The 24,735-nt window shown below is 53.6% G+C and overlaps 2 protein-coding genes across 2 annotated transcripts in view; one reads left to right on the forward strand and one right to left on the reverse strand.

Moving 5' to 3' along the window:
- The first annotated feature begins 2,946 nt into the window (after positions 1 to 2,946).
- Positions 2,947 to 21,050, forward strand: Nelfa (negative elongation factor complex member A). Its single transcript, XM_026380390.2, has 11 exons — positions 2,947 to 3,357; positions 13,369 to 13,540; positions 14,928 to 15,089; positions 16,236 to 16,325; positions 17,625 to 17,755; positions 17,838 to 17,907; positions 18,051 to 18,139; positions 18,807 to 18,918; positions 19,622 to 19,896; positions 20,019 to 20,118; positions 20,214 to 21,050. Exons 1-11 carry the CDS (start codon positions 3,148 to 3,150, stop codon positions 20,396 to 20,398), a joined length of 1,596 nt encoding a protein of 531 aa, XP_026236175.1. The 5' UTR covers positions 2,947 to 3,147; the 3' UTR covers positions 20,399 to 21,050.
- A 375-nt stretch (positions 21,051 to 21,425) lies between these two features.
- Nsd2 (nuclear receptor binding SET domain protein 2) overlaps positions 21,426 to 24,735 on the reverse strand; it is an 86,108-nt gene continuing 82,798 nt past the window's right edge. The window contains exon 22 of the mRNA XM_026380373.2: positions 21,426 to 24,614. Coding sequence (XP_026236158.1) covers positions 24,343 to 24,614 — 272 coding nt within the window. The 3' untranslated portion in view covers positions 21,426 to 24,342. The remainder of the gene's footprint in view (positions 24,615 to 24,735) is intronic.

Genomic DNA, 24,735 nt, shown 5'->3' on the forward strand with positions numbered 1-24,735 from the left:
TCAAAATAAAATCTTAAAAAGGCTGATGAGGATGTGGCTAGGTGATAGCATGCCCCTGGATTTGATCCCTTGCAGCGAATCATACACTCATACACACACACACACACACACGGCTTGGCCTCTCTACCTTCATTTTGCCTCCATCCCATTTCCTCTGAGCTACCTGGGATTCCAGGAACCAGGTATGACAAACATCTGATGAGTTAAGACTGCCTCCAGGCAAAAGCAACTTTCTAATCTTAGACAAGACCCCACCACCACCACCAATCCTGAGACACACTGAACTCACCTGATCAAGATGACCAGCAACTTGCAAGTCCCTGTCTCAAAAAATAAAAAGGGCTGGAAATGCAGCTCACAGGCAGAGCACCCTGGGTTTGGTCCTCAGTACTGCTAAACCCAACCCAACCCAACCAAACCATCAGGGCTAAGGACACAGGTCCCTGTCTCCTAAATGTAGCTGTTCTGATGAAAGCTCCTTTGTGTGCATCACCACTGCCTTTTCTGCTTGGTTTGGGGTGAGCACCCAGACCAGATCTGTGGGATCCTTGGTCAGGCCTCTGGCCCAAACTCTTTGTAAGACTACTAGAACATGTGAGGCTAGTAAGGGTGCAGGGTGCAAAATCCTACATACAAACATCCACCATGTTTCCGTAAACTAGCAACAGATACTCAGAAGCTAGAATTTTAAAACACCCTTTGCAATCTAAGTGAAATCCTTAGAAACAAAAGATGTGCAAGACTGATCCAATAGAAAATACAAAATGGTACTGATAGATTTTAAAGGAACCAAAATAAACATATATACCACATTCACAAGACTCACGTCAATTCTCCCTACATTCCCGCTGATCCACAGATTCAACACAATCCCAGCCAAAATGCCAGAAGAGCTTTTGTTGTGTTTGGTAGACAATTCTAAGTTTATATGGAAATGCAGAGGACCTAAAATACCAAAACAACAAATTTGGAGAACTACCACTGCCTGATTTCAAGACTTAGTCTGAAGTTTTCATAATCAAGACAGTGTGGGGGCATTGGGATTGTGGCTCAGGGGTAGAGCGCTTGCCTAGCCTGTGCAAGGCACTTGGTTAAATCCTCAGCACCACATAAAAATAAATAAAATAAAAGTATTTTTAAAAAAAGACAATGTGATATTGGCATAAAGCTAGATGAATATAACAAGAGAGAAACCTCCAGAAATGAACTCACACGTGCATGGACAATAGATGGCTAAGGTTCAAGAGCAGTTCAGTGGAGATAGTCTTCTCAACAAATGGTATTGGAACAATTGGACATTCACGTATTTTGTTTTTAAGATCGATGACTTTTTTTTTTTAAGAGAGAGAATTTTTTAATATTTATTTTTTAGTTCTCGGCAGACACAACATCTTTGTTGGTATGTGGTGCTGAGGATCGAACCCGGGCCGCACGCATGCCAGGCAAGCATGCTACGGCTTGAGCCACATCCCCAGCCCCAAGATGGATGACTTTTTAATTGTATAATCTGATGGGTATAATGGGCATCTTCTTTCTCTCTTTACAGTGCTGTGGACTGAACCCAGGGACTTGTGTATGTTAGGCAAGTGCTCCACCACTGAGCCACCTCCCAACCCAACATCTTGTTTTAATTCAGATTCTTCGGATTCCTGAATCCAGCATCTGGCATGCTTCTGTGCACTGCCTCATCTTTTCCCCTTTTCTCTGCTGGATCTCCTGCCTTTTTCTCGTTGGTTTACAGGCATTCCTTTTGTGCTGAGGATCGAACCCAGTGCCTCACACATTTTCTTTCTTTTATCTAACAATTAACAAAAATAGCACTCCAGCCTTGGCTTTGTAGCATTTGCACGATTTCCAAGGTGTAAGTTCTTCCACATTGCCAAGTTCCAACTTCCAATTGGACATCACCGACAATGGAGCAGCGTAGAGATGCGCAGTCGCATCTATCTGTATGTCCACCTCCACTTACCAAAGACAGAGAGGCCACAAAGATGGGGATAGAATCTGTCAGGTGGGCAGCGGGGACTCAGGAACAAAGGAAGAAACGTCAAGCAGGCGCCCACGGAAACGCCTGTCAATCAGCAGGATCTCCTGGCCAATCCTGGAGTTCAGCCAGTTCCCAGTGGGACAAGGGACCCTAAAAATCCCTTTTCCTGTCCCAAGCCCTCCCTTCCTGCCGAAGGCCCCATAAAATCCCAGCCCTGTGGAGGCCCTACGGTTTCTCTCAGACCCTTATCCTGTCAACTCTGACGGTCTGACCGCGGTCCGCCCGGAGTGGGTCTCCATAAAGCCTCCTTCAGCGGCCTTTTTAGAACCTGCCTCTTTTGGTCGCCGCCCGTTGCCTGACCTCACAAAATAAAGTAAATACTTAAAAGAAAGAAAGAAAAAAAAAAACCCCACGAGCCCGGGCCTCAGGTAGCTCGGGCAGGGCGTGGGGCGGGGACCAACACTTCCCAAGGCCCAGGGCGGCCCTGCCGGCCGCGGGCTGGGAGCCACGCCACTCCCCAGAGCCGACGGAGCGAGACAGTCCGGCCGTTTACAAGGCGCAGGGGCCCAGTCCAGGGGCGCCACTCCGGGCTGCACCCCAGCCCCTTCTATTTTCATTTCAAGACAGGGCCTCGCTAAGCTGCTGAGGCTGGCCTCCAACCTGCCATCCTCCGGCCTCGGCTTCCCAAATCGCTGGGCTGACAGGACCACGGCGGCCTGGGAAGTCTGCGCTCGGCGACAGGCTCGCAGGGTTCCTGAACACCCGACGCGAGCCCGCGGGGCGGCTGGGCGGACACTCCGAAAGACACCAGAAGCTGCTCAGCCGGCCAGCGCAACCTCCCCCGGCGGACGCCAGGCAGAACGCGAGACACCGGCCGGCGCCGTCAGTCACGCGGCGCGACGGCCTCTCAGCAGAACGTCATCTTCCGGGGCCGCCACGATGCGATACGGAAGCCGACGAGCCTCGCCGCGTCGTCCCATCACTCTGACTCTCGGGCTTCGCCCCGAAGCCGCCCGAAGGCGCGGCCACCACCAGCTGCGCTCGCTTGCCCGCCCGAGGCCCCGCCCCGCGCCCGTGGGCGCCGCCATGTTGGGGGTCCTCGCCGGGGGCGCGTAGGCGTCCTCATAAGATGCCGGCCCGGGCGCGCGGCGGCCCCCAAGATGGCGTCCATGCGGGAGAGCGACACGGGCCTGTGGCTGCACAACAAGCTGGGCGCTACGGACGAGCTGTGGGCGCCGCCCAGCATCGCGTCCCTGCTCACGGCCGCCGTCATCGACAACATCCGCCTCTGCTTCCACCGCCTCTCGTCGGCCGTGAAGCTCAAGTTGCTGCTCGGCACACTGCACCTCCCGCGCCGCACGGTGGACGAGGTGAGGCGGCCGGCCGCGCTCGCCCGGCCCGCGCCGCTCCTGCCCGCCCTCTCGCCCCCGGGGGCCGCCGCCTGCTCCCCGTCGTCTTCCTCGACCCTCCCTCCGCCAGCTCCCCCGTCCCCCCGCACCCCGTCCTCCCCCATACCCCGTCCAACAGATGGACCGCATCCTTCCCCGCACTCCGTCCTCCCGCTGGACCCCGTCCTCCCCCGCACGCCGTCCTCCCGCGCTGGACCCCGTCCTCCCCCCCCAGACCCTCCCGCCTGCGCCTCGGCCGCCAGCGTCTTCGTCGGTGGCGGTGGGCGTCGCCGCTGCGGTCGGGGTCGTGGAGGCGACCCCTGGCGGAGGTGCCGGGCCGCTGCGGGCTGCTGGGCGCCGCGCCGTCGCCGGCCGGGCGTGGGCGTGCGGGTTTGCCTGGCGGCTGTCCCCAGCGCTTCATTGCGTCGCAAAATACTGAAGCGCCAAGGTGGTCTGAACTCTCCAGGCCGCTGTGATGTCGCCTGTGCGCCGTCGTAGGTCCTAAGTGGCCCCTCGTGAGCTGTGGGCACGCGAGCCCGGCTGTGGCTGTGGGTTAGGGTCGGCCGCCGGGCCCCGCCCTCCTCAGAGCTCCTCCTCCCGCGGCCGGTGGCTGCCTACGCCCCTTTCCACACGGGAGGTTCCCTCGTGCCTAGTGGGAACCTAGTGTCGCGGTATCAGGGGGCTCACTTGGCGTGTGTCCTGGTGGCACGCTGGCGGATTCGTGCGTAGTGCACCTTCCCAAGACCCGGCATGCTCCCCCTGCCACCTCAGGGAGGCACTGAGGCCCTGCTATGCTCTCGTGCTCTTGTGAGTGGTGCAGTCGCCAACATCAACCCTGGTCGGGGGACTCCTCACAGTACAGTGCTCAGGAGCAGGCGTGGGGGTGTTAGGGTTATGCCAGGTTGTTTTTAGAGTGATCGTATCAAATAGTGCTCCTCTCCAAAGCCTGTCCCTTGTGTTGGCATGAGCATATTACTAGGTGGTTTAATTTGTATCTGCGTTATCACTGATTTGGTTAAACGTTTTTTCATGAGTTTATTTGCTGTTTGCTTTTCTTTTTGTGAATGTTCAAAACAATTTCCTGGTTGTCTTTCTTCATTGCTTTGTAGCAGGTGGAGGGTTTAAGAAATGCTGAGTGCCATCCTGACGCAGCGGCATAGGATCCAGCATCTCCCAGCTGCGGCTCCACTTGCTTGCATCTGTGGTTGGGCAGAAGCTCTTGCGTTCACCCACTCTGGGTGCTGGTCTGGCCCTTTTGGGAAGGGCCCCCCCACCGAGGCCAGGGCCCAGCCCTTTCCCTTGGCAGAGCTGTGTGGCTGTGCCCTTTTTCTGGAGCCTTCGTTTTGCCCAGAGTTGTCAGCTGGTGAAGCTGGGTGTGGTTTTTCCATTTCCACAAAGGTGTCCAGATGAGTGTCCAGTACTACTGATTGCAATGACTGTCCTTTTCTGTGCGCTCACAGTCACTCTGCTGTGGGTCTTTTCCCGCCTCTGCTCATGAGCATTTGTGTATTGCTGTGCTTGTTCTAAGTCAGTTCCTAGTCTGGGCAGCTAACCAACAGGGCCGACTCTCCTACTTTGTTCCTCAGGTATGTCTTTGACTTCTCCCAGGCTTTGCACTTCATTATGTGCTGCAGCTCATGGATCTACTAATAACAATTTCACTTTCTGTTACTGGTATATACAACTGTAGATATCAGCTTTTAGATAATGAGTTTGAATCACATACATGTTGGAAGTATCATTAATTACAATACTTTAGAATCTTAATTTTTCTGTGAGCTTAAAATGGATATCTTTTCTTCTCTGGTCACCAGAAATCTTTTGTACATTCTTATTTCCGATCACACAATAAGAACTTTGAATGTTTTGACAATAAGATTTTTGTTTCCCGTTTTCTCATGGACATGCCCTTTATCTGGTCAAGGAAATTCTTTTTTTGTTGTTCATCAATTTATTTTGCAGGGCTAGAGCCTGTAAAAACTCAGGGCCTCACACATGCTAGGTGAGTGCACTAAAAATGAGGCATATCCCCAGCCCAAGGAGATTTTTTATATTCCTAGGGAGTTTTTAAAAAATTCTTTTAATTATGAATGAGATGTTTGTTTTGTTTTTCCTTTTCCTGATAAGGAGTCTTGCTCCATTGCCCAATGGATTAGTAAACTTTTTTTTTTTTTTAATTTCTTTAGTTTTAGGTGGACACAGTATCTGTATTTGACGTTTATGTGGTGCTAAGAACCGAACCCAGGGCCTCACTTGAGCCACCTCCCAGCCCCACAGTAAACTTTTTCATTGTTGTGACTAAAGACCTGACAAGAACAACATAGAGGAGGAAACATCTGTTGGGGTTCATGGTTTCAGAGATTCAGTCCAGACTCCATTGTTCTGGACCTGAGGTGAGGCAGAACCTCATGGCTCAGAACTTCAAAGGATGTGGAGAGGAGAGCCACTCAGGACATGGCACCCTGAAGCAGCAAGAGAGCTCTGCTCACCAGAGACTAGATGTAAGCCCCAAGAGCACACTCCCAGGGACCTACCTCCTGCAGCCACACCCCACCTCCATGGCTTTCCCAGAGGGTGTGGGGATAGGTTCCCATGGGAGGGATGGGCTGGCTGCAAAATAAAAACCATGAAAGTAGAACCACCAAATAGACATGAAAGACCAGAAATGTATTTTTCAGAGCAAGGGCAGTAACGGGTTAGGCTGACTGGAGTGGTAGGCTTCTAGCAAAGATGGAGCCTGCTTGCTTTATTTATAGCGGACAGATCCCAGGGGATGGGTAGGTACTAGGTTTCAGTGTGGGCCCCCTCAGGATATGGGTGGGGTGAGCAGCCAGTTGGGCTCTTCCTAGGCCACGCCCATCTCCAGGGCTGTGCTAGACTGGAGCAGTGAGCTAGGTAGGATGCAGTGTGAACCAGGGGTTCTCAGCCCACCGAAGAGTTCCTGATGCCAGGCTTTCCTGCCTGATGGCACCAGCATCACTCAGTCCACGATTCACAATGGCTCCCCACACCCACCTGCCTGTAGTCACACCCAATCTATTCAAGTGGAGACACTGAGTGGGCTAAAGCTTTTGCATCTATTCATTTCACCTTTAAACTTCCTTGCGTTGTCTCACCCTTGAGCTTTGGAGGACACCTCAAATGTAAACCATGTCATCCAGGCTGGTCTTCAGTTCCTGCATCCAGGTGATCTTTCTGCCTCAGCCTCCTGACTCCTGGGACCCAGTCATGCACAACCACACCCAGCTTGAATGAGGTTTTTGGTTTTGTTTTTGTTTTGAGGAGGGCACTTAGCCCCCAGCACTTTATTTTGTATATTATTTAGAGACAGGGTCTCACTGAGTTGCTTAGTGCCTCGCTAAGTTGCTGAGGCTGGCTTTGAACTTGTTAGCCTCCTGCCTTGGCCTCCCAAGCCACTGGGATTAACAGGCATGTGCCACCACACCCCGCTTTGAGCTTTTTGTTGTTGTTGTTTTAACCACTTTATTGAGATACAGTTCACATCCCATGCAGTTCACCACTGAAGATGTTGAGGGAGTGATTTTTAGTGATTCGGAGAGATAGTCATCCTAACCAACATTTCCATTATCCCTCGTCCCAAATAATTCTGTCCTCGGTGCAGTTCCCCACAGTCTTTTTCCCCCCAGTCCTAAACTAGAGCTGCGTGTTCTGTACATTTCACATAAATGGAATCACACAGCACATAGCCCTACTTTTGGTTTTGTGGTACAGGGGATGGAACCCAGGTGCACTACCATGCTCCTGCCTCAGCCTCCCATCTTTCGGTTTTACTCGGGTTTCTGTCAGTTGCCCAGGCTGACCTGGAACGTGCATCCTCCTGGCTCGGCCTCCGGTTGCTGGGAAGGCAGCAGCTCGTGGTCTTTACTCGACTCCTTTCTGTGAACAGAGTGCCTTCTAGGTTGGTACCCATTATGGCAGGTGTTGGTGCTGTGCTCCTCTAATACTGAGTGGACCGCGCATCTGTCCACTGCGCAGCAGATGGGCTTGGGGGCTGTTCCCACTGGCAGCTATTGTGGGTGGTGCTGCTGTGAGCGCACCTGGTAGGGTTTTGTCTCCTTAGTCTGTGCCTGGGAGTGGGGCTGCACTTCTGTGGTGAGTCTCGGGTTTTAGGGAATCGCCACACTGCCCTTCATAGTAGCACCACCACATTAACAGATTTCATTGTAAACCAAAGCTGTATTCCTGACCCCTAAGCTGGTTACTTTCTGTTACTGGGTTACATTGTCCTGCTAACAGGTGTAGGAATTTTGTATCTACGCTCATGGGTAGAATCCACCTGTAGTGTAACTTGCCAGACGGTCTTTGTCAGATTTTTGTGTTGTAGGAATGAATGCTCCTGCCTGTATAAAATGATTTTAATGCATCCTCTATTTTCCTCTTTTTCAAAAGTATTTATTTATTTATTTATTTTAGTTGTAGTTGTCAGAACCTTTTTTTTTTTAATGTTTTGCTGAGGATTGAACCCAGGGCTTCTCATGTACTAGGCAAGCGTTGTACTACTGAGCCACAACCCCAGCCCCACCCCCCCCTTTTTTTTTTTTTTTGGATTGAGGATTGAACCCCACAGCCACATCCCCAGCTCTTTTATATACTTTATTTAGAGACAGGGCCTCACTAAGTTACTGAGGCTGGCTTTGAACTTGAAATCCTCCTGCTTCAGCCTCCTAAGCCACTGGGATCACAGGCGTGTGCCACTGCACCCAGCTGCATCTATGAAGTTTTGATACATGATAATTCCTTCACTGACCCCTGTGTAAATTAGAAATGTTTCTCAATTTCCGTACATTGAAGAGCAACAGATTTTTGTTATGTTTTTATTAGTGATTTCTAGCTATAGTGAACTCTTGTCAGAAAATAGTCCAAATTATTTCATTTGCCTGAAATGAGATTTGCTTAGTGACAGAATATATGGTTAGTTTTTGTAAATGTTTGTGGGTGAGCTTTAGAAGCATGTTTATTCTCTTAGTTTTAAAATCCTTCACTGGGGCTGGGGATGTGGCTCAAGCAGTGGCACGCTCGCCTGGCATGCGTGTGGCCCAGGTTCAATCCTCAGCACCACATACAAACAAAGATGTGTCCACCGAAAACTAAAAAATGAATATTGAAAAAAAAAATCCTTTGCTGAATATACATATGTTCATTAGATCAAACTTGCTTAATTGTGCTCTACTCTGTTCTGAATATTTTTTTTTTAAATTCAGAGACGATCTGTTCATCTCCCCATTATGATGATTATGAATTTGTTTGTTCCTCCTTATCAGCTACTGCTTTATGAATTTGGGGGCTATGTTATTAGGTGCATGCAAGTTTAGAGTTAAACGTTTGAGTTGCTTGGTGAAGTGAACCATGGTCTGTGTGCAGAGATCTGTTGTGTCTAGCATTAGGACAGGCATGTCAGCTTTCTTTGTATGTATGTATGTATGCACATAGACTTCTTTTTTGGATTTCGCCAATGTTTAAGAAATGGGGGGGCTGGGGATGTGGCTCAAGCTGTAGCGCTCTTGTCTGGCATGCGTGCGGCCCGGGTTCGATCCTCAGCACCACATGCAAACAACGATGTTGTGTTCGCCGATAACTAAAAAATAAATATTAAAAATTCTCTCTCTCTAAAAAACTCTCTCTTTAAAAAAAAATTTAAAAAAAAAAGAAATGGGGGACTGGGATTGTGGCTCAGTGAGAGCACTTGTCTACATGTATGAGGCACTAGGTTTGATCCTCAGCACCACATATAAATAAATAAAAAATAAAGGTACATCAACAACTAAAATATATTCCTTTTTTTTGAGTTTTAACATTTATTTATTTTTTTTTTTTTTAGTATTTGGCGGACACAACATCTTTGTTGGTATGTGGTGCTGAGGATCGAACCCGGGCCGCACGCATGCCAGGCGAGCGCGCTACCGCTTGAGCCACACATTCCCAGCCCCTAAAATATATTCTTAAAAAATGATAATGAAGACCTCATTTACTTTGATTGTGAGAGAACTAGCCATTCTGAACAATATATTTTTCTGAAAACCATTTTTTTTTTTTTGGTATTAAAAAAATCTTTCTGAATTATCCTCGTTCCATTGTCTAGCCTATCCTCCTTTTCTCGTCCTATAAGGGTTTGGTACCTTAGGAATATCACCCTGAAAATGAATCCTTTCTGCAAGGGACCATAGGTCTAGCTGATGAGTGACTTGGCTGGATGTGTTCCCCAGTGTGTCAGGGTTCTTCTGAGAAGCAGAGGCAGCAGGGTGTTGGTGCACACCAGGGACTTGAGCCAGGCAGAGCTCGTGTTCTGGCCCAGGTCTGAAGGCTGGGAAAGTCCACCTTGTACAGTCCAGTAGAAGGGCACATCCTCTTACGTAGCTTTTTTCTTATTCTGTTTTCCCCCCTGTTTTTGAGATGGAATTTCTCTTGGTCACCTAGTCTAGTTTTGAATTCCTGAAGTGAGGCAATCTTCCTGCCACAGCCTCCCAAGTAACTGGGACTGCAGGTGTCTACCACTTTACCTGGCACCCCCCCTCACTTTTTATTCAGGTCTTCGGCTGATTGGATGAGGTTTGTCCACATTCAGGATGGCAATCCACTTTGCTGTGTACTGTTCCAAATGTTAATCTCATCCAGAAACATTCTCACGTACACACCCAAGATAATGTTTGACCTGAATATCTGGCTGGCACATGAGTGTAATTCTAGTGATATGGGAGGCTAAGCCAGGAGTATCACACACTGGAGGCCAGCCTCAGCATCTTAGTGAATCCCTGACTCAAAATAAAAAGTATTGGGGGTGTAGCTCAGTGGTAAAGTGTCCCTATATTTGCTCCTCAGTACTACAGAAGAAAAAATATATACACAGGATCTACTATAACCTGTTTCTGAGTGAAATCTTGGAACCAGTTCACTTATTTTGTGATGTATCTGTGGGGTTTTTTGTTTCATTTTGTTCTGCTTTTTTTTTCTTTTTTAAAGAAATACTGTAATAGAACTTTTACTTTTTTTAACATCTATTTTTTAGTTAGAGGAGGACACAATATCTTTATTTTATTTTTTATGTGACGCTGGGGATCGAACCCGGTGCCTCACGCATGGTAGGCAAATACTGTGCCACTGAGCTGTTCCCCAACCCTAGTCTTAAAAGCTAGTGAGCAGCCACTTTCAGCCAGTAGAGGGAGCTCTTTCAGCAAGGGGCACAGCAGCAACATGGGGCCCCTTGTTGTGTGCTGGGGTGGAACTGCTCTTGCCAAGGGAGGTGGGGGGGTTCCTGCAGGTGACCAGGCACTGCCTGGATGAAGTTCAGGCTGTGTTTGAAAGGGCTTTGAGGAAATAGGTGCTGCTACCGGATGAGACCAGCAGTCCCTCCAACCCTCAGCGTGGCCCCAGAGCTGGTTTGGAAGGAGCACTGGTGACCGCAGGGGTGTTCAGTATGTAGAATGGCCTGCCCAGCTCACCAGAGTCTGTGGCAGGTGCAGCTGTTCCTGCAGTTGCACAGGAGCTAGTGTGTCTGCAGCGTGCACAGGCAGCAGCGTCCCTGGAAGCACACGCCGGTTGGCACTCATCCACTGAGAAGCTGGTCAGCAAGGCTGTGGTATTGCCTCTTCTTAGAGGGTCCAGTGAGGCCTCTCTGAACAGCACACTACCAAATGGGTCTCCCTTCCTGGAACCGTCTGTGGCCCACTTCAATTCTCATGTCACTGTGCTGAGTCGTGTGTGCCAAGTCCAGGAGGCTTCATTGCTGGGTGGCCCTCTGCTGGCTGCGCCTCTGCTCGTGTCTCCAGTGGACACTGGGGTGAGGGTGGTCTGCTCCTGTGGTGGGCAAGCACCTCTCTGGGAGGACTGCCAGGCGCTCTGCTGAGCAGGGTGCTCCCCTCCTTCCCTGCTGTGTCACTGAGCTGTGCCCTTGGCCCTGTGACTTGTCCTTCCCATGTGTTCTTTTCCTTCCATCCCCTGGAGCTCTGTTGGTAGGTGGTCTCTGGTGTGTCAGTCTACCCTTCCACCCTTTTCTGTGCTGTTAGTCTGGGTGTCTGTTTTTCTCTGTGTCCTGAATTCAGGGTCCCCAGCCACAAATTTGGTGTGAACTTTCCTTACGGTGTGTGTGCACATGCCTGCACATCACCCATGGAGCGTTCCAGCAGCACACCACAGTGCCTTCCTGGCAAGGGCCAGAAATCCTCCTATTCATGACGCGGTCCACCCCTCATCACTAGTCCTGAAGCCCCTGGTGTAGAGTGCACGTGCTTAGGAAGCGCACAGATGTGGTTAAGCACAGGGAGAGCGTGGCTGAGGCAGGGTGTGTTGATGGGGGTGTTCATTCTGAAGGTGGCTGTGTTAGTGTCACTGCCAGACAAGGCACTTGTCCCTTGGTAGCTGGGACAGGACACAAGCCCCTGCAGAGAGCATAGGCAGGGGCTCCAATCCCTTCTGTGAAGTGGAGCAGTACTTGCATCTAGGATTGCCCTCCTCCTGTGTGTGCCAAGTCTCTAGGAGACTTTGAGCACATCACAGGATGCGGTGGCTCCCTGACCTTGCTGATTAGGGAGTAACGGCAAGAAGAAAGTCCATATATGTGTAGTACAAACTTTTATTCTTAAGAATGTTTCCATCTGTGGTCGGCTGAATCCGTGGATGTGGAGCCTGAGGGGAAAGAGAGCCAACTCTGCTGCAGACTCACAGGCTATCAACAGACATAGATTTCTCTTACTTCCAGAGGCTGGGAGTCCAAGCTCCGGGTCCCTGCTTGCAGGTGGCTCGGTCTGATGGCACCCTCACCTTGTGGGAAGTGGGAGAGAGACCCCGGCAGATGAGCCAGAGCCCCCCTTCTGACCTGCCTCCCCACAGAGGCCCCATTTCCAGGTTCCCTCAGCAGTGGATTTGCAGTTGTCCATGGGTCGTGTCTTCCACATCCTACCCCAAGGCGGGGTGTTGGGGTGGAGCCCTCATTGATTTCCCTTTGGAAATAGACTAAGGGAATGTTCACCCCTCACCACATGAGGGCACAGTGGGAAGGGACCACCGAACCAGGAAGTGATCCTTGGCAGATCCTAAGTCATCTGGTGCCTGGGCGTGGGACTCTGGCTCCAGAATGGGGAGGACACTGCTGTTCTCAGGCCATCTTGTAAGGCAGACTTTACCAGGGGTGTGGAGGGTGTGGAATTCAGTCTGGAGTAGTGGCCTTTTGGTTTTAATCTCCTTTTTTCTGGACCCCTCCCCCATTTTAGAAAACATTGTCCAGTTTTCTCTCTTGGTAGATGTTGGCTTCCTGAGGCTGCTGTAAAAATGTGGCTCAGGACCACAGCAGTTCAGCAGTGGGTGGCCGGCCACATTGCCGCAGGCCACAGACCGTCCTCTCTCTCCTGGCAGCTGTGGAGGTTTTGGGCCTACATGTGCACCAGCCATTTGAGCCATGTGGCCATCTTTCCCTGTGTCTGCGTGTCCACTCCCTCCCTGTACATCTGTCTCTGTGTCCATGTTCTTGGACTGGGTGAGTTGGGTGGCACTGTGGTCGGGGATAGCAGGTGCAAGCCGGTTGTTCAGGCCAGGTCCTCCTTGTGCCTAAGGAGTGGTCTGGCTGTCTACCCACCTCAGCACCTGTTGCTGGCCTGGGTTCAGCTCTCGGTACCTGAGATGCTCTGTGCAGACTTCCTAAGTGGCAGTGGAGGTGGCCCTAAGAGGGGAGACAGGCCCAGGGAATTGGTGCTGCCAGGAGCTGTCAGGGAGGCTGTGGGGAGGCGCTGCAGGCTGGGCCACTGCCACCTATAAAAGCTGTGGCCGTGCAGGGAAGAGGGGTGGCCCTGGGTTGGGGTAGGGGACTAGAGCAAGGGAGCCCCAGGAGGACGTATGGGCCGTGAGGTGATTGCTATCTAGGTGGGCTACCCTGTGCTCACCCAGAGGCCACAGTGGAGTGTGGAGTGGGCGGGGTGCAGACACCTCCCTGTGCGCAGCGTGCTGGGCTCAGCCGGTTGGGCTTCTCTCTTCTCTCCTCTGCAGATGAAGGAAGCCTTGATGGAGATCATCCAGCTCGCCACCTTGGACTCCGACCCCTGGGTCCTCATGGTTGCTGACATTCTGAAGTCCTTTCCTGACACAGGATCCCTTAACCTTGACCTTGAGGAGCAGAACCCGAATGTTCAAGATATTTTAGGAGAACTTAGAGAAAAGGGTATGAAGTGTGGCCTTGTGTTCTGTTGGGAAGAGAGAAATGTTTTCTGGAAGAAACTGGATTGTTAGGCAGTTGTGTGCTACGTGTTTCCAGAATACTACCTGCATGTGCCTCATGCCCACGTGCTGCTGCCTGGCCTTGTGCCAGTTCCTCTGGCAGCTGACCACAGCCTGTAGGTCTCTGCACTGGGTTTTGGCTGTTTAAAAGTGTGCTTTTTTACAAATGTGCCAACCATTCTGTTGTTAGAATGTGAACTGAAAACTATTTGGAAAGTCTTTGCAGAAGCCAGATGCAGAGGTGCATGCCTGTGATCCCAGTGACTTGGGAGCTAAGGCTAAAGGGTTCCAAATTCCAGGCCAGCCTGGACAACGTAGAGAGACCCTGTCTCAGAATAAAACATAAGAAGGTTTGGGGAGTGTAGCTCAGTGATAGATTGTCCTTGGGTTCAATCCCCAGTACCAAAAGGAGAAAGGCAGAGTGTTTGCAGATGGTTATAAGTAACGTGGGTGAAGGGGGCATCTGTCCCTTCAGAATTCTTCCTCCTCTGAAAAATGGGAACTGGCAGCCCTGAGAAGCAGACTGTGCTGGCAGGCAGCACTGCGGCTGGGGACACAGGTGGCCTGTTATGCTGCCCAGGCCAGCTGTGCAGGGGCCACTTGTGCAGCCAGCTGTGCTGGTGCTTCTGGCACCTCAGGTGTCTACTGGACTTGTAATTGCACACACACCACACAGATCCTGTGAGCGCACGAGCCGCTCAGGTGCACATGCGTCCTGAGGGGGTGTGCTCAGCGGGTGGAGGGAGCTGTCCTCCTGTGAGCTGGAAGAGCCTAGGGCAGCCAATTCTAGGAGCTGACCATGTTTTTCTCAGGGTGGTTATGTAACCAATGGGGGCAGCAGGTACTCCTGTCCCCCTACCATGAAGAGTTTTTTCCTGGAGTTTGGACCCCTCAGTGACCACGTAGACTCGGGCAATGAGTGTGGGCAGTTTTGTAAGTCTGGGATTCAGCAGTGTCCAAGAGGCCACTGACCTGGGGCTCCTGGAGAGTCTGGAGAAGCTACACAGCTACTCCTCTTACTGCATAGCATGTGTGGCCAGAATCCAAGGTCAAGGGGTACAGCCCCTCTAGGTGTGGCTGTGTGACCAGGGGCCCCCAGGTTTGCAGCAGAGCAGCCAGCATTCCCTTTCCTCTCTCTCACGGGGTCTGTTTCTAAAGCGTTACCCTGAGGTTCTGCCTTGGGTGGGGGGCCTGGCCCACTTTGACGACCTTAGTTCACTACCCAGGAGTTGGATCCAGGGGAAGCCAGTCTCCTGGGGGGATTGAAAGCAGAGCAGAGGCTGCCATAGTGCCCTGGGAAAGGGCCTCTAACCGGGTGGGGCTCTCCACAGTGGGCGAGTGCGAGGCATCTGCCATGCTGCCGCTGGAGTGCCAGTACCTGAACAAGAACGCCCTGACCACGCTCGCCGGGCCCCTCACCCCACCTGTGAAGCATTTCCAGTTAAAGCGGAAGCCCAAGAGTGCCACGCTGCGGGCGGAGCTGCTGCAGAAGTGTGAGTGCTGCCATGGGCCCTGCCACCATATGCGGGCCCTGGCTTTCAGGCCCTGCTGCCTGCGAGGGCCCGGCTGTCTATTCAGAGACTTCTGAAAGCACCGGTCAGAAACTTGAGGATTTTCAGGTCATGGTGTCTGATCTGTGATGGGTGCCCAGGCCTCCCGCACGTAGCAGTGCAGGTGGGCTGCCTGTCCCTCAGCTTTCGGTGCTCCCGGTTTCCCTTGAAGATGCCTGCTGTCTCACCTTGTAGGAGTTGTGTGGAAGGTGCTTGCTGGGTCCAGTGAGGAGTGATTGCACCAGTTAAGTAGCAAAGCATGGGTTTCACGCCAGGCATGGGCCCCGTGTGGTAGTCCACACACCTGGGAGACTGAGGCAGAAGGCCCCCTGAACAACATAGCCTGATGCTGTCTCAGAAAAAGAGCAGAACAACCTGGAAAACCAAACCACAGCCAGTGTTGGGCACACACCTACATCAGCGCTCGGAAGCCTGGGGTAGGAGGAGCGCAGGTCCAAGGCCAGCCTCAGCAACTTAGGCCCTAAGCAACTTAGACCCTGTCTCAAAATACAGATTTAAGAAAGGACTGAGGATTAGGAGCACCCCTGCATTCAATTCCCAGTACAAAAAACAACCACGACCACAGATCCCAGTGAGGCCTCATGCTGAGGGGTCATTAGTGACAGACCTAAATGCTGTGTTCTCCCACTGCCTCCTGCTGTGACTCTTGCTTGGAGGAGGCAGCATCCCAGGGCCAGCCCAGTTCTGGGGGCTTGCAGAGTCTCTGGCCAGTGGGCAACTCTTAGAGGTCTGCTTGTCCCTCAGGTTTTACCTCCAGGAGTCAGTGGCAGAACTTGGCTCTGGCCAGGGGCAGCCGAGGCACTCTGCCTGTCACCCTGCAGCATTATTAGCTGAGCCAGGGAAGTCCCTGTTCTTTGTCCTGTTAGGCACTGAGGAGAGTCCAGGGGAGTGTGCTCTGGGGGCCCTCCTGGCCTGTGGGCACTCACCTGGGAGTTCTAGGCAGAAGGCCTGGCTGTGGTATTTGCACTGGGCTTCGGCCTTCTCACGGCTCGTGTTTTCTGAGGTGTGCTTTTGGTGGGCAAGAGGCCCTGTCGTTGTGAGGACTGATGGGTGACCTTCTCTGCATAGCCACCGAGACAGCACAGCAGCTGAAGAGGAGTGCGGGGGTGCCGTTCCATGCCAAGGGCCGGGGGCTCCTCCGCAAGATGGACACCACAAGTAAGCCAGACGCCCGCCCATCTGCTCTTGCCAGATGTGATGACCTTCCTTTTGGGGCAAGTCACTGAGACATTGGCCCTGCAGAAGCACATGACAGGACAGGAGAAGGCAGACTCCCTCGTTCCTGAGATGCTCTGGGGTGGTGTCCAGTGCAGTGTTGCTGCTGGCCAGCACTGTAGTGGCACGACAGGGCCGCAGACTGCGGGATGGGTGTGCTCAATAGCATGGGGCAGCCCTGCTGCGCTGGAGCCCTGCGTCTGTGCCCAGGCTGATCTGTGTGCCCACTCACACAGATTGGTGTGGATGTGACCAGAAGGAGTACTGGTGACAGGAACCCAGGGTTGCCCCTGGAGCTCCAGGGGCTGGCACACCTCCAGCGGAGACCGCGGGGCCGAAGGGCAGGAGGGCTGCTGTGCACTGGGGAGCTGCAGGGAGGGGCCTCGGCTGCCCTCGGGATCTTGTCCCACCACGTGTCCATGATCACAGGATCCTTGGTGACGGCTGGCCTCCCTCGCTGCAGGGGCGGCCCCTTCCTACAGAAGTGTGGCCCTGGCCTGGCCTGGCCCTCTCATGGCTGCGGCTCCACCCTGCTGAGCAGATCCCATCTTCTAGTCTCCTTAGCAAAGCCCCCCAGAGCAGGGCTGTACCTGTTTTGCCGGGGTGGGAGAGCGTGGTTGTCCATCAGTCATTTCCACCCTTGACCCAGTGTTCTGACCGCACAACTCAGTGGGCACTTCTCAGCCCCAAGCCCGGAATAAGCCCTGGTGGGCACCCTAAACAGGAAAGGTGGACAGCTGCCAGGGCTCAGCAGTGCAGAGCCTGGTCAGGTGTGGGAGGACTCGGTTCTCGTGGACTGTGGCCCTGTTCACTAAAGGGCACAAGAAGGAAGCGGAGGCCAGCATTCCACCTCGAAGACAGGAGGGTTGGTGACCTGGCAGAGGTCGAGGCGTTGCTGTTTTTCTGGGGTAGCTTAATGTCCCCAGGCAGCCCTTGCTTTGCAGACCTGGGGTCCCAACTGACCTGGCCAGCTGTCCTCTCCCCTCATTCCAGCCCTTCTGGGCTCACAGCAGGAGCACATGACAGGACACTGGGCCAGTGGGGTCTGAGCTAAACACCTGCTCCCCACAGCAATACTGGCAGGAACAGCCTCAGCAGAACACACGGAGAGTGGCAGGGACGAGGTCGTCCCCAGGTCCTCCCCGAGGTCCTCCCAAGGCAGCTCTTCTCTTGTGGGCAGAGGATGCCGGGGCTCCTGTGGACATCCCTGCTGGCCACTGACAGACACGGTCTTCTCCCCAGCCCCACTCAAAGGCATCCCGAAACAGGCACCCTTCAGAAGCCCCACCACGCCCAGTGTCTTCAGCCCTGCCGGAAACCGGACCCCCATCCCACCTTCCAGGACCCCACTACGGAAAGAGAGGGGTGTGAAGGTAGGCCTGCTCCCACTCCCCAGCGCCCCAGGCAGCCCCTCCCACAGGCTGTGGGCGAGCCTGGGGCTGTTTGTCTTGGCAGCTCCTTGACATTTCTGAGCTGGACATGGTCGGTGCTGGCCGAGAGGCGAAGAGGAGAAGGAAGACCCTGGGTGTGTATGGGCTTCCCCCGGGGCTGGGAGGGAGGCCCAGACCTGCCCTCAGCTCTCCCTGTCCCTTCCGGCACCAGTGCTCCTGCCCCTCTGAGCCAGCTGAGGCCTCAGAGCACCTCACAGCACCTCTGGCTTCTCCACAGACACAGAGGTGGTAGAAAAGCCGGCCAAGGAGGAGACAGTGGTGGAGAACGCCACCCCTGACTACGCAGCCGGCCTGGTGTCCACACAGGTAGGGCTCTGCTGCCCCACCCAGACACAGCCCGCAGGGCGCTCTCGTTCTGAAGGTTGGAAAAAGTGACCGAGCGTGTGTGTATATGTGTATGTGCGCGCACACACGAGGGGTGGCCTGGGCTAGGACCCTAATCTAGCCATCAGCTCAAGTTTGGAATGAGCACCTGCCACATACTCCTGGAGACACTGCTGCCTGGGGACGTCCTCACTGCTGTGCCTCAGTAAGGGTCCTGCCAGGGGTGAGTGGGGCATATCACCCTGAGTCTGGAGTAGTGTGGCCTAAGAGGTACAAGGTGGGGGAGGCTGGTGTGTGGTCATCCTTGGGAAGAGGGCCTTTTCCTGCTGTCCAGGCTGTCTGTGGGTCAGCTGAGCCTGGCACATTTCCCTACAGTGCCCACGCACTGCAGGCAGTTGTTGCTCCTCTCCAGAGATGGTGGTTCGTGGCCTCCCAAGTGGGAGCTGCTCGGCCCCTCCTCTGCCGAGGGGGTTCCAGGAACCAGGGAGGGTGGCGGGGCTGAGGTTTGGGCCAGCCTGGAGCAGCTCTGCCCTGAGGCTTGTGACACCTGTTAAGCGGGTCGGGTGATGTACAGTGCAGGTCCAGGCCAAGCCAGAGAGGGCTGCTCTGAAACCCAGGCCTGTGCTGAGGGACCCTCACTGTCTTCCAGAAACTTGGGTCTCTGAACAGCGAGCCTGCACTGCCCTCCACAAGTTACCTGCCCTCCACACCCAGTGTGGTCCCAGCCTCCTCCTACGTCCCCAGCTCCGAGGCTCCCCCAGGTGAGTGACTGCAGTGTGCTGCTCCTGGGGCTGTAAGGGCTCCTCCTGCCACCTGGAGCCAGCGTTCCACCTGGAAGGTGGCCTTGCCCACGTGGTGCTGCAGGGGCCCACAGTGCTGTTTCTTGATTATCAGGACATCCGTTCTGTCGTCCTTTAGCTTCTGCTGGCTGGGGGTGGGGGAGCCCTTCCTTGCCAAGAAATAAACCCCCTGCAGACAGGTAGCCACTGTCTGCTGTCCCCTGTCCCCTGGCTGTGCTCCAGGGGCAGGAGGGGCTGAGGGCCCGGGGACAGACCCTTAGCCCCCAAGTTTCTGGAGATCTGTGGGAAGCTGGAGATGGACCATTCACCTGATTCAGGCTTTGGTTGTGCTGCGATGCAGAAAGGCCTCAGGCCTGGCAGCCTGTGTCTTGTTGCCAGCACCTCATGACCCCAGGCCACTTGTGAGGATTTGAAAGTGCTTGGGACTGCAGGTTCTGCCCCTTTTGGTGGGGCATGCAGGGTTTATGCCAGGGAGGGCTGTTTGTCCTGCAGGAGAAGGACAGAGCAGGTGGGTTTGGGGTGCCAGCTGGTCAGGGCCTGAGAAATGGAGGGTGGGGTCTGGGGCAGGTGGCTTGGAGAATGGGGGCTGGGCACAGGTCCGGTGCGGAGGGGGAGGTGGGGGGCCTAGTCCCAGCCTCCCTCACCAGGTCCTACTTTACCCTAGCACCATCTTCCCGGGAAACCAGCCTGCAGGCCAGCCGGCCACCTGAGGAGCCCAGCACCCCGAACCCCACACTGCCGGCACAGTTTAAGCAGAGGGCACCCATGTACAACAGCAACCTGAGCCCTGCTGCACCTACACCTGCAGCACCCACATCACCCCTGACGCCCACCACACCCCCAGCTGTTGCCCCAGCCGCTCAGACGCCCCCAGTGGCAATGGTGGTCCCCCAGACCCAGCCCCCTGCCCAGCAACAGCCTAAGAAGTTGTCCCTCACGGTAGGTGGGTCCTGGCAGGACCTGTGGGCTGCCAGGTAGTTGGTATGGTCTTGCCCATCTGCACCTGGGGTGGGAGATGACCCAGGGAGGCCTGGGCACCCAAATCCTCCTCTTGCCCACAGAGAGAGCAGATGTTTGCTGCCCAGGAAATGTTCAAGACAGCCAACAAGGTCACACGGCCCGAGAAAGCCCTCATCCTGGGCTTCATGGCTGGTTCCAGAGGTGTGTATGGGGCTGGGCCTGGGTGGTGCCCTGACTGGGGTGGGGATGGGCTCCTTAGCCCCAGGCCCCTGCCCAGCAGCCCCTGCCCTCCACAGAGAACCCGTGCCAGGAGCAAGGGGACGTGATCCAGATCAAGCTGAGCGAGCACACAGAGGACCTGCCCAAGGCTGATGGCCAGGGCAGCACCACCATGCTGGTGGACACTGTGTTCGAGATGAACTACGCCACAGGCCAGTGGACACGCTTCAAGAAGTACAAGCCCATGACCAACGTATCCTGAGGATCACCTGCCTCTGCTGCTGGCCCTGGCTACGTAGGGCTCTGAGGGACAAGGGCTTGGCAGAGCAGCCAGGGGTTGATGCTGGCAGGCTGAGGCCCTGCCTGTGCCTGGCTGCCCACAGTGTTGTGGAGCCCCCAGCTTACTCAAGTTTTAGGTCTTTTCTCCGGTGTTTGGGGCTTATTTTTTATATTTTAATATGGGTTACTTTTTTTGTGTGATTTAAGATACTTTTCTGGATCCAATATTACAGTTTTGAATGTTCTAGTTAACCAAAAACGTTATAACATCCCAATTTTAGTGCCTGTTAGACTTTTACCTTTTTTATTTTTTCTTATATTCTAATAACTGAGTGTGAGAGCTTTTCCCTGCTAGTGCACCCTGTTCCGCAAGGTTGAGGGACCAAAGGTGGTACCTGGCAATGCTGCAGGGTGGCGGCACTGCCCGGGCAATGCCAGAGGAGGCAGTGGGCCTCGCCTCCTGTCAGCATCTGCCCGGGAGTTTTGTATGTCTTTTGTATAGCTGTGGATACTTAACAAGTCTTGGGGTCCCTATTTTCATTGTAAGACTTTGAGTGATTAAAGTCCAGCTTTTCTAAAGGAGGCCCACAGAGCTCTGTTTCAGGCCTGATCTCCCTGCTCCGGGGACCTGCTCCTCCAGGCAGGAAGGTGGGTGTCAGCATGAGGGTCACACCAATGGCAAGGGCTGTGGTCACAGGCCCTACTGGGAAAGCAGAGGGCCCTGGGACTGCCCAGCTGCAGGGCCGGCCGGGAGAGGAACAGACTGCCTCAGACCTTTTCACCTTGACTGGGACTTGGGACCAAATTATTTTTGAAAGAAGGAAACTTTTTTTTCCTCCCCCAAAATCATAATCCCCTCTCCAACGTCCGGTGTTCCCTATTTCCCAGGGTTCCACCGCCAGGCAGAGGGGGAGGTAGGAGCCTCCCTGGGCGGGACTGGGAACCCAGAGCAGCGGGAGATGGAAAGTCAACACAGTCCCACAGCAAATAAGTGAGGAGAGGGCCTTTGAAATTTTTTTAATACAAAAATACTCATACACAATTTTCCAAACACAACTTTCCACTTTAAATGCTATTTTTCCCCAACTGGCAATTCTCAAATCTATATTTCAGTATATTCCCCCCAAAATTTCAAGTTTTAAAGTCTAACTATCAAACCTGGTGATAGCACCCAGTGTTCCTAGAAGGAACCTGCACCTGCGTGAAGCTCAGACACCGACAGGCACACTTCACTGAGGGTTGGTTCATTCTGACGCGGCATCTCAGGGCTCGACAGGCCACAGTGGCACCATGACGCCAACAGACAGTGCTCTTACTCCACCAAGTCACCAGCTACACCTCTCACAGATGAAAATACTTGCAACTGACAACTGTTTGTGTACTTTAATTAAGACGACACGTTTCTTGAATCCTTGAAAATAAGGTGGTTCTAAAATACGGGCACTGTACACATCATGGCTCAGGTGTCATGATAAAACATCTCAGAGGCCTCAAGAGCACCAACCTGTGTGCGCCCCGGGACCCACGGAGGCCCGGGAGGCATCACGGGGAAAAGGAGGGCTGTCCCCAAGGATGGACAGCTGGATCCTCACTACTTTTTCATGCAAGACACACTTCCCCACAAGTGACCACACAATGGTGGGGCACCCTTGTCCTCACAGGCCAGTGCTGGCATGGGCAGGCACCAGGTTTGCACATGTGAGCTGCCTATGCATGGGGGTGTGCACAGGGCAGGTCGAGGCTGACTCCTGATGCCAAGAATACTGGGGCATCTGGCTGATTTCCATGTTGTACTTCACATTAACAAGAAAGAACTGAAGCTGATGTCTGGGAAGCCATCAAATCCTCAAAAGCAAATCCTCCCCCAGACTCAGAACGAACTCGGGCAGGTTGGAGCACCAGTCATGGCTACATGCCTGGCCACTATCCCAAGGCCCTGTTTTACTCAGATTTATGAACTGATCTAATAGAGATTCTCAAAGTTAGTGTTATTTGCTCATTGTTTTTGAAAAGGGGAATCATTTAACATTTTTGTAGCATTTCCTTTAGGAAGCTTGAGTTTAATTTGGAGATATCAAAGTGACTTAAAAATCATAAAACTTTACTGCCAATATAAAAATAAGTTAATCTGTTCCCCAAAGTGCATTGCAAAACCACTTCTCATGTTCGCTCAGCTGGTAGGAAGGTATCTTTTGGACAAGTGACAACACTGGTGGGCACCCATCTGAGGAGCCTCGGGCCTTGTGCTCCAAAGGCTGGGGCCATGTGCATATGGGGATGCTACCTGGCCTGTCACCGAATAGCCTTCCAAATTCAAGGCATAAGGAGCAGAAAATCTGTGAACCAAATCCAGCATTTTCTGAGGACAGTTTGAGTGGAGTTAGGCCCTAAGTGGAACCCCCAAGGCCTGTCTGGCGGACCTGCTCATGTGGGAGCCACGGCCCACTGTAGAGCTGCTTGTTCTTTTGGTCCTTCATAAGGTTACTTTTGGGGACCATGATTAGAGAAAAGCAAAGGGATGGCTGCCAGTCAGCAAACTTCCTCCCACTGGGTGGTGCTGGGCCAACAGGCCCATACACCTGGTGCCCGAGTGCAGCCATAGCCCTGGAGAGCAGCCAGTCCTGGGTCCAACAGGGCAGTAGGACAGCTGCAGGCAAGACCTCTACAGAAAGCAGTACCTGCCACCCGTGCACGCCCCCTCCTGCAGGATGCCTGCAGGTTCCCCCTTTCTCATGGTGCTCCATGCTCCCCAGGACAAACAAGAGGCACCCCCAGGAAGGAAGGACCAGGTCTTCCAGAGACAACTTAGTACTCCTCAGCTCTCTCTGTGGGTCTTTCAATAATTAAGAGCCAATTTTATCTCCAGGCTTGACCACCGGAGACCATGTGCTGCTGCTTGTGGTGCCCTTGGAGAGCGTGCGAGAGGAGTGTGGCTAGTGAGCCCACAGAGTAAAGGGAAGGCTCACTCCAGCCACGGAGTCCTGCTGCAGCCCCATGCCCTCAGCAGTCTGGCACACGCCCTGAATGCATTGTTTCTGAAAGAGAACTCAGGGTCGCATCAGTGAGCACACGTTTCATTTGGTGGTGGTTTGTGAAACAGGTTTAGCAAGAATATATTGAGAATAAAAGCCAGATTAAAAAGAAAAATCCAAATGAAAAAAAATATACAAAGTTTTCCCCTCAAATGTGGGTTAGAACCTAGTGTGTTCAGAAAGACCCAAAGGAGAAGTGGCCCACTATGAACACAGGCCACTCCTTGTGACCGGCACATCCACGGCAGGTGTGTTACCAGCACTGGGTTCAAACCCACAGAGAGACGATGGCAGGAGAGCTTGCAACACACCACCACTTCCACGCTCCAGGGGGCCAGCCTGTCACCAGGATGGGAAGGAAGGAAGCATTCCAAGGAAAAATTCACATTAGTACAAAAAAAAAAAAAAGCTGTTTCCAAAGAGCAAAATGATCAGAACCATGGTCTGTGGGAACCAGGGCCTGAGTCCCGTCTCCTGAGTGGTGGCAGCGCTGTGCAGAAGCCGAGCGGCGTGGGGCGGAGCAGGGACCCTGCAGAAAACACTACTCTACACGCTTCTGGTGAGATAAAGACATTTCACACACCCATTAATCTTCAATAGCAACTTCAGCCTAACAGAGCCTGGGAGGGAGCACGGATGTCCGCAGGGCCTCAGTGGCCTGGCGCTCTGGCCCAGGCTGGCTTGTCCGACTGTCCAGCTCACGGCTGGGAGGTTGTCAGTGCAGACAGCACAGCTGCGGGTGGCTCAGTGGGGAGGCACTCCCTCCCTAGGAGGCCTGGACGTCTGTTGTGGCGGCTGCCAGCTGGGTCCCAGGGCGCTGCCATGCTCGCCCTCCCTGCAGGCAGGGCTGGCCGCCCCACGCCACCCCTGGATTGGACCATGCCGCCACCTGGCGCTATTTGCCTTCCGTGACCCTCCGCCAACACCTCCTTTTCCTCCTCTTCCCCTTGGACTTGGTGGGCTCTGGAAAGTGTTTCTCAGTCTCGGCACTCCTGCCCGACTCTGCCCCCAAGTCATGCTCACAGCAGTAGGGCCGCCCATCCGGGGTGGAGCGGAAGGCTGTCCCGTCCTGGTGCTCCTTACAGAAAGAATTGGGGCAGAAGTGGCAGAACGAGGTAGAAGGCTTGCCACACACGTCACAGTGATGCCAGGGGCACTCCCACTTCCCTGCAACAAAGCACAGAGTCAGCAACAGGAGGGACAGCCGCACACCAGGTCTTCAGGGCTCACGTACGTGGGTCTGAGCCCAGAGGCTCATGCATGTGCTCCACCACTGAGCCCCCTTACT

This window comes from Urocitellus parryii, chromosome 10, assembly GCF_045843805.1.
Source record: "Urocitellus parryii isolate mUroPar1 chromosome 10, mUroPar1.hap1, whole genome shotgun sequence".
Classification (NCBI taxonomy): Eukaryota; Metazoa; Chordata; class Mammalia; order Rodentia; family Sciuridae; genus Urocitellus; species Urocitellus parryii.

Bases quoted from the DNA above. Each gene is read 5' to 3' on its own strand.
- Nelfa (XM_026380390.2), top strand. From the start codon at position 3,148: ATGGCGTCCATGCGGGAGAGCGACACGGGCCTGTGGCTGCACAACAAG. The intron at 13,541-14,927 runs GTATGAAGTGTG...GGCTCTCCACAG, and splicing joins AGGAGAACTTAGAGAAAAGG to TGGGCGAGTGCGAGGCATCT. The intron at 18,140-18,806 runs GTAGGGCTCTGC...ACTGTCTTCCAG, and splicing joins CCGGCCTGGTGTCCACACAG to AAACTTGGGTCTCTGAACAG.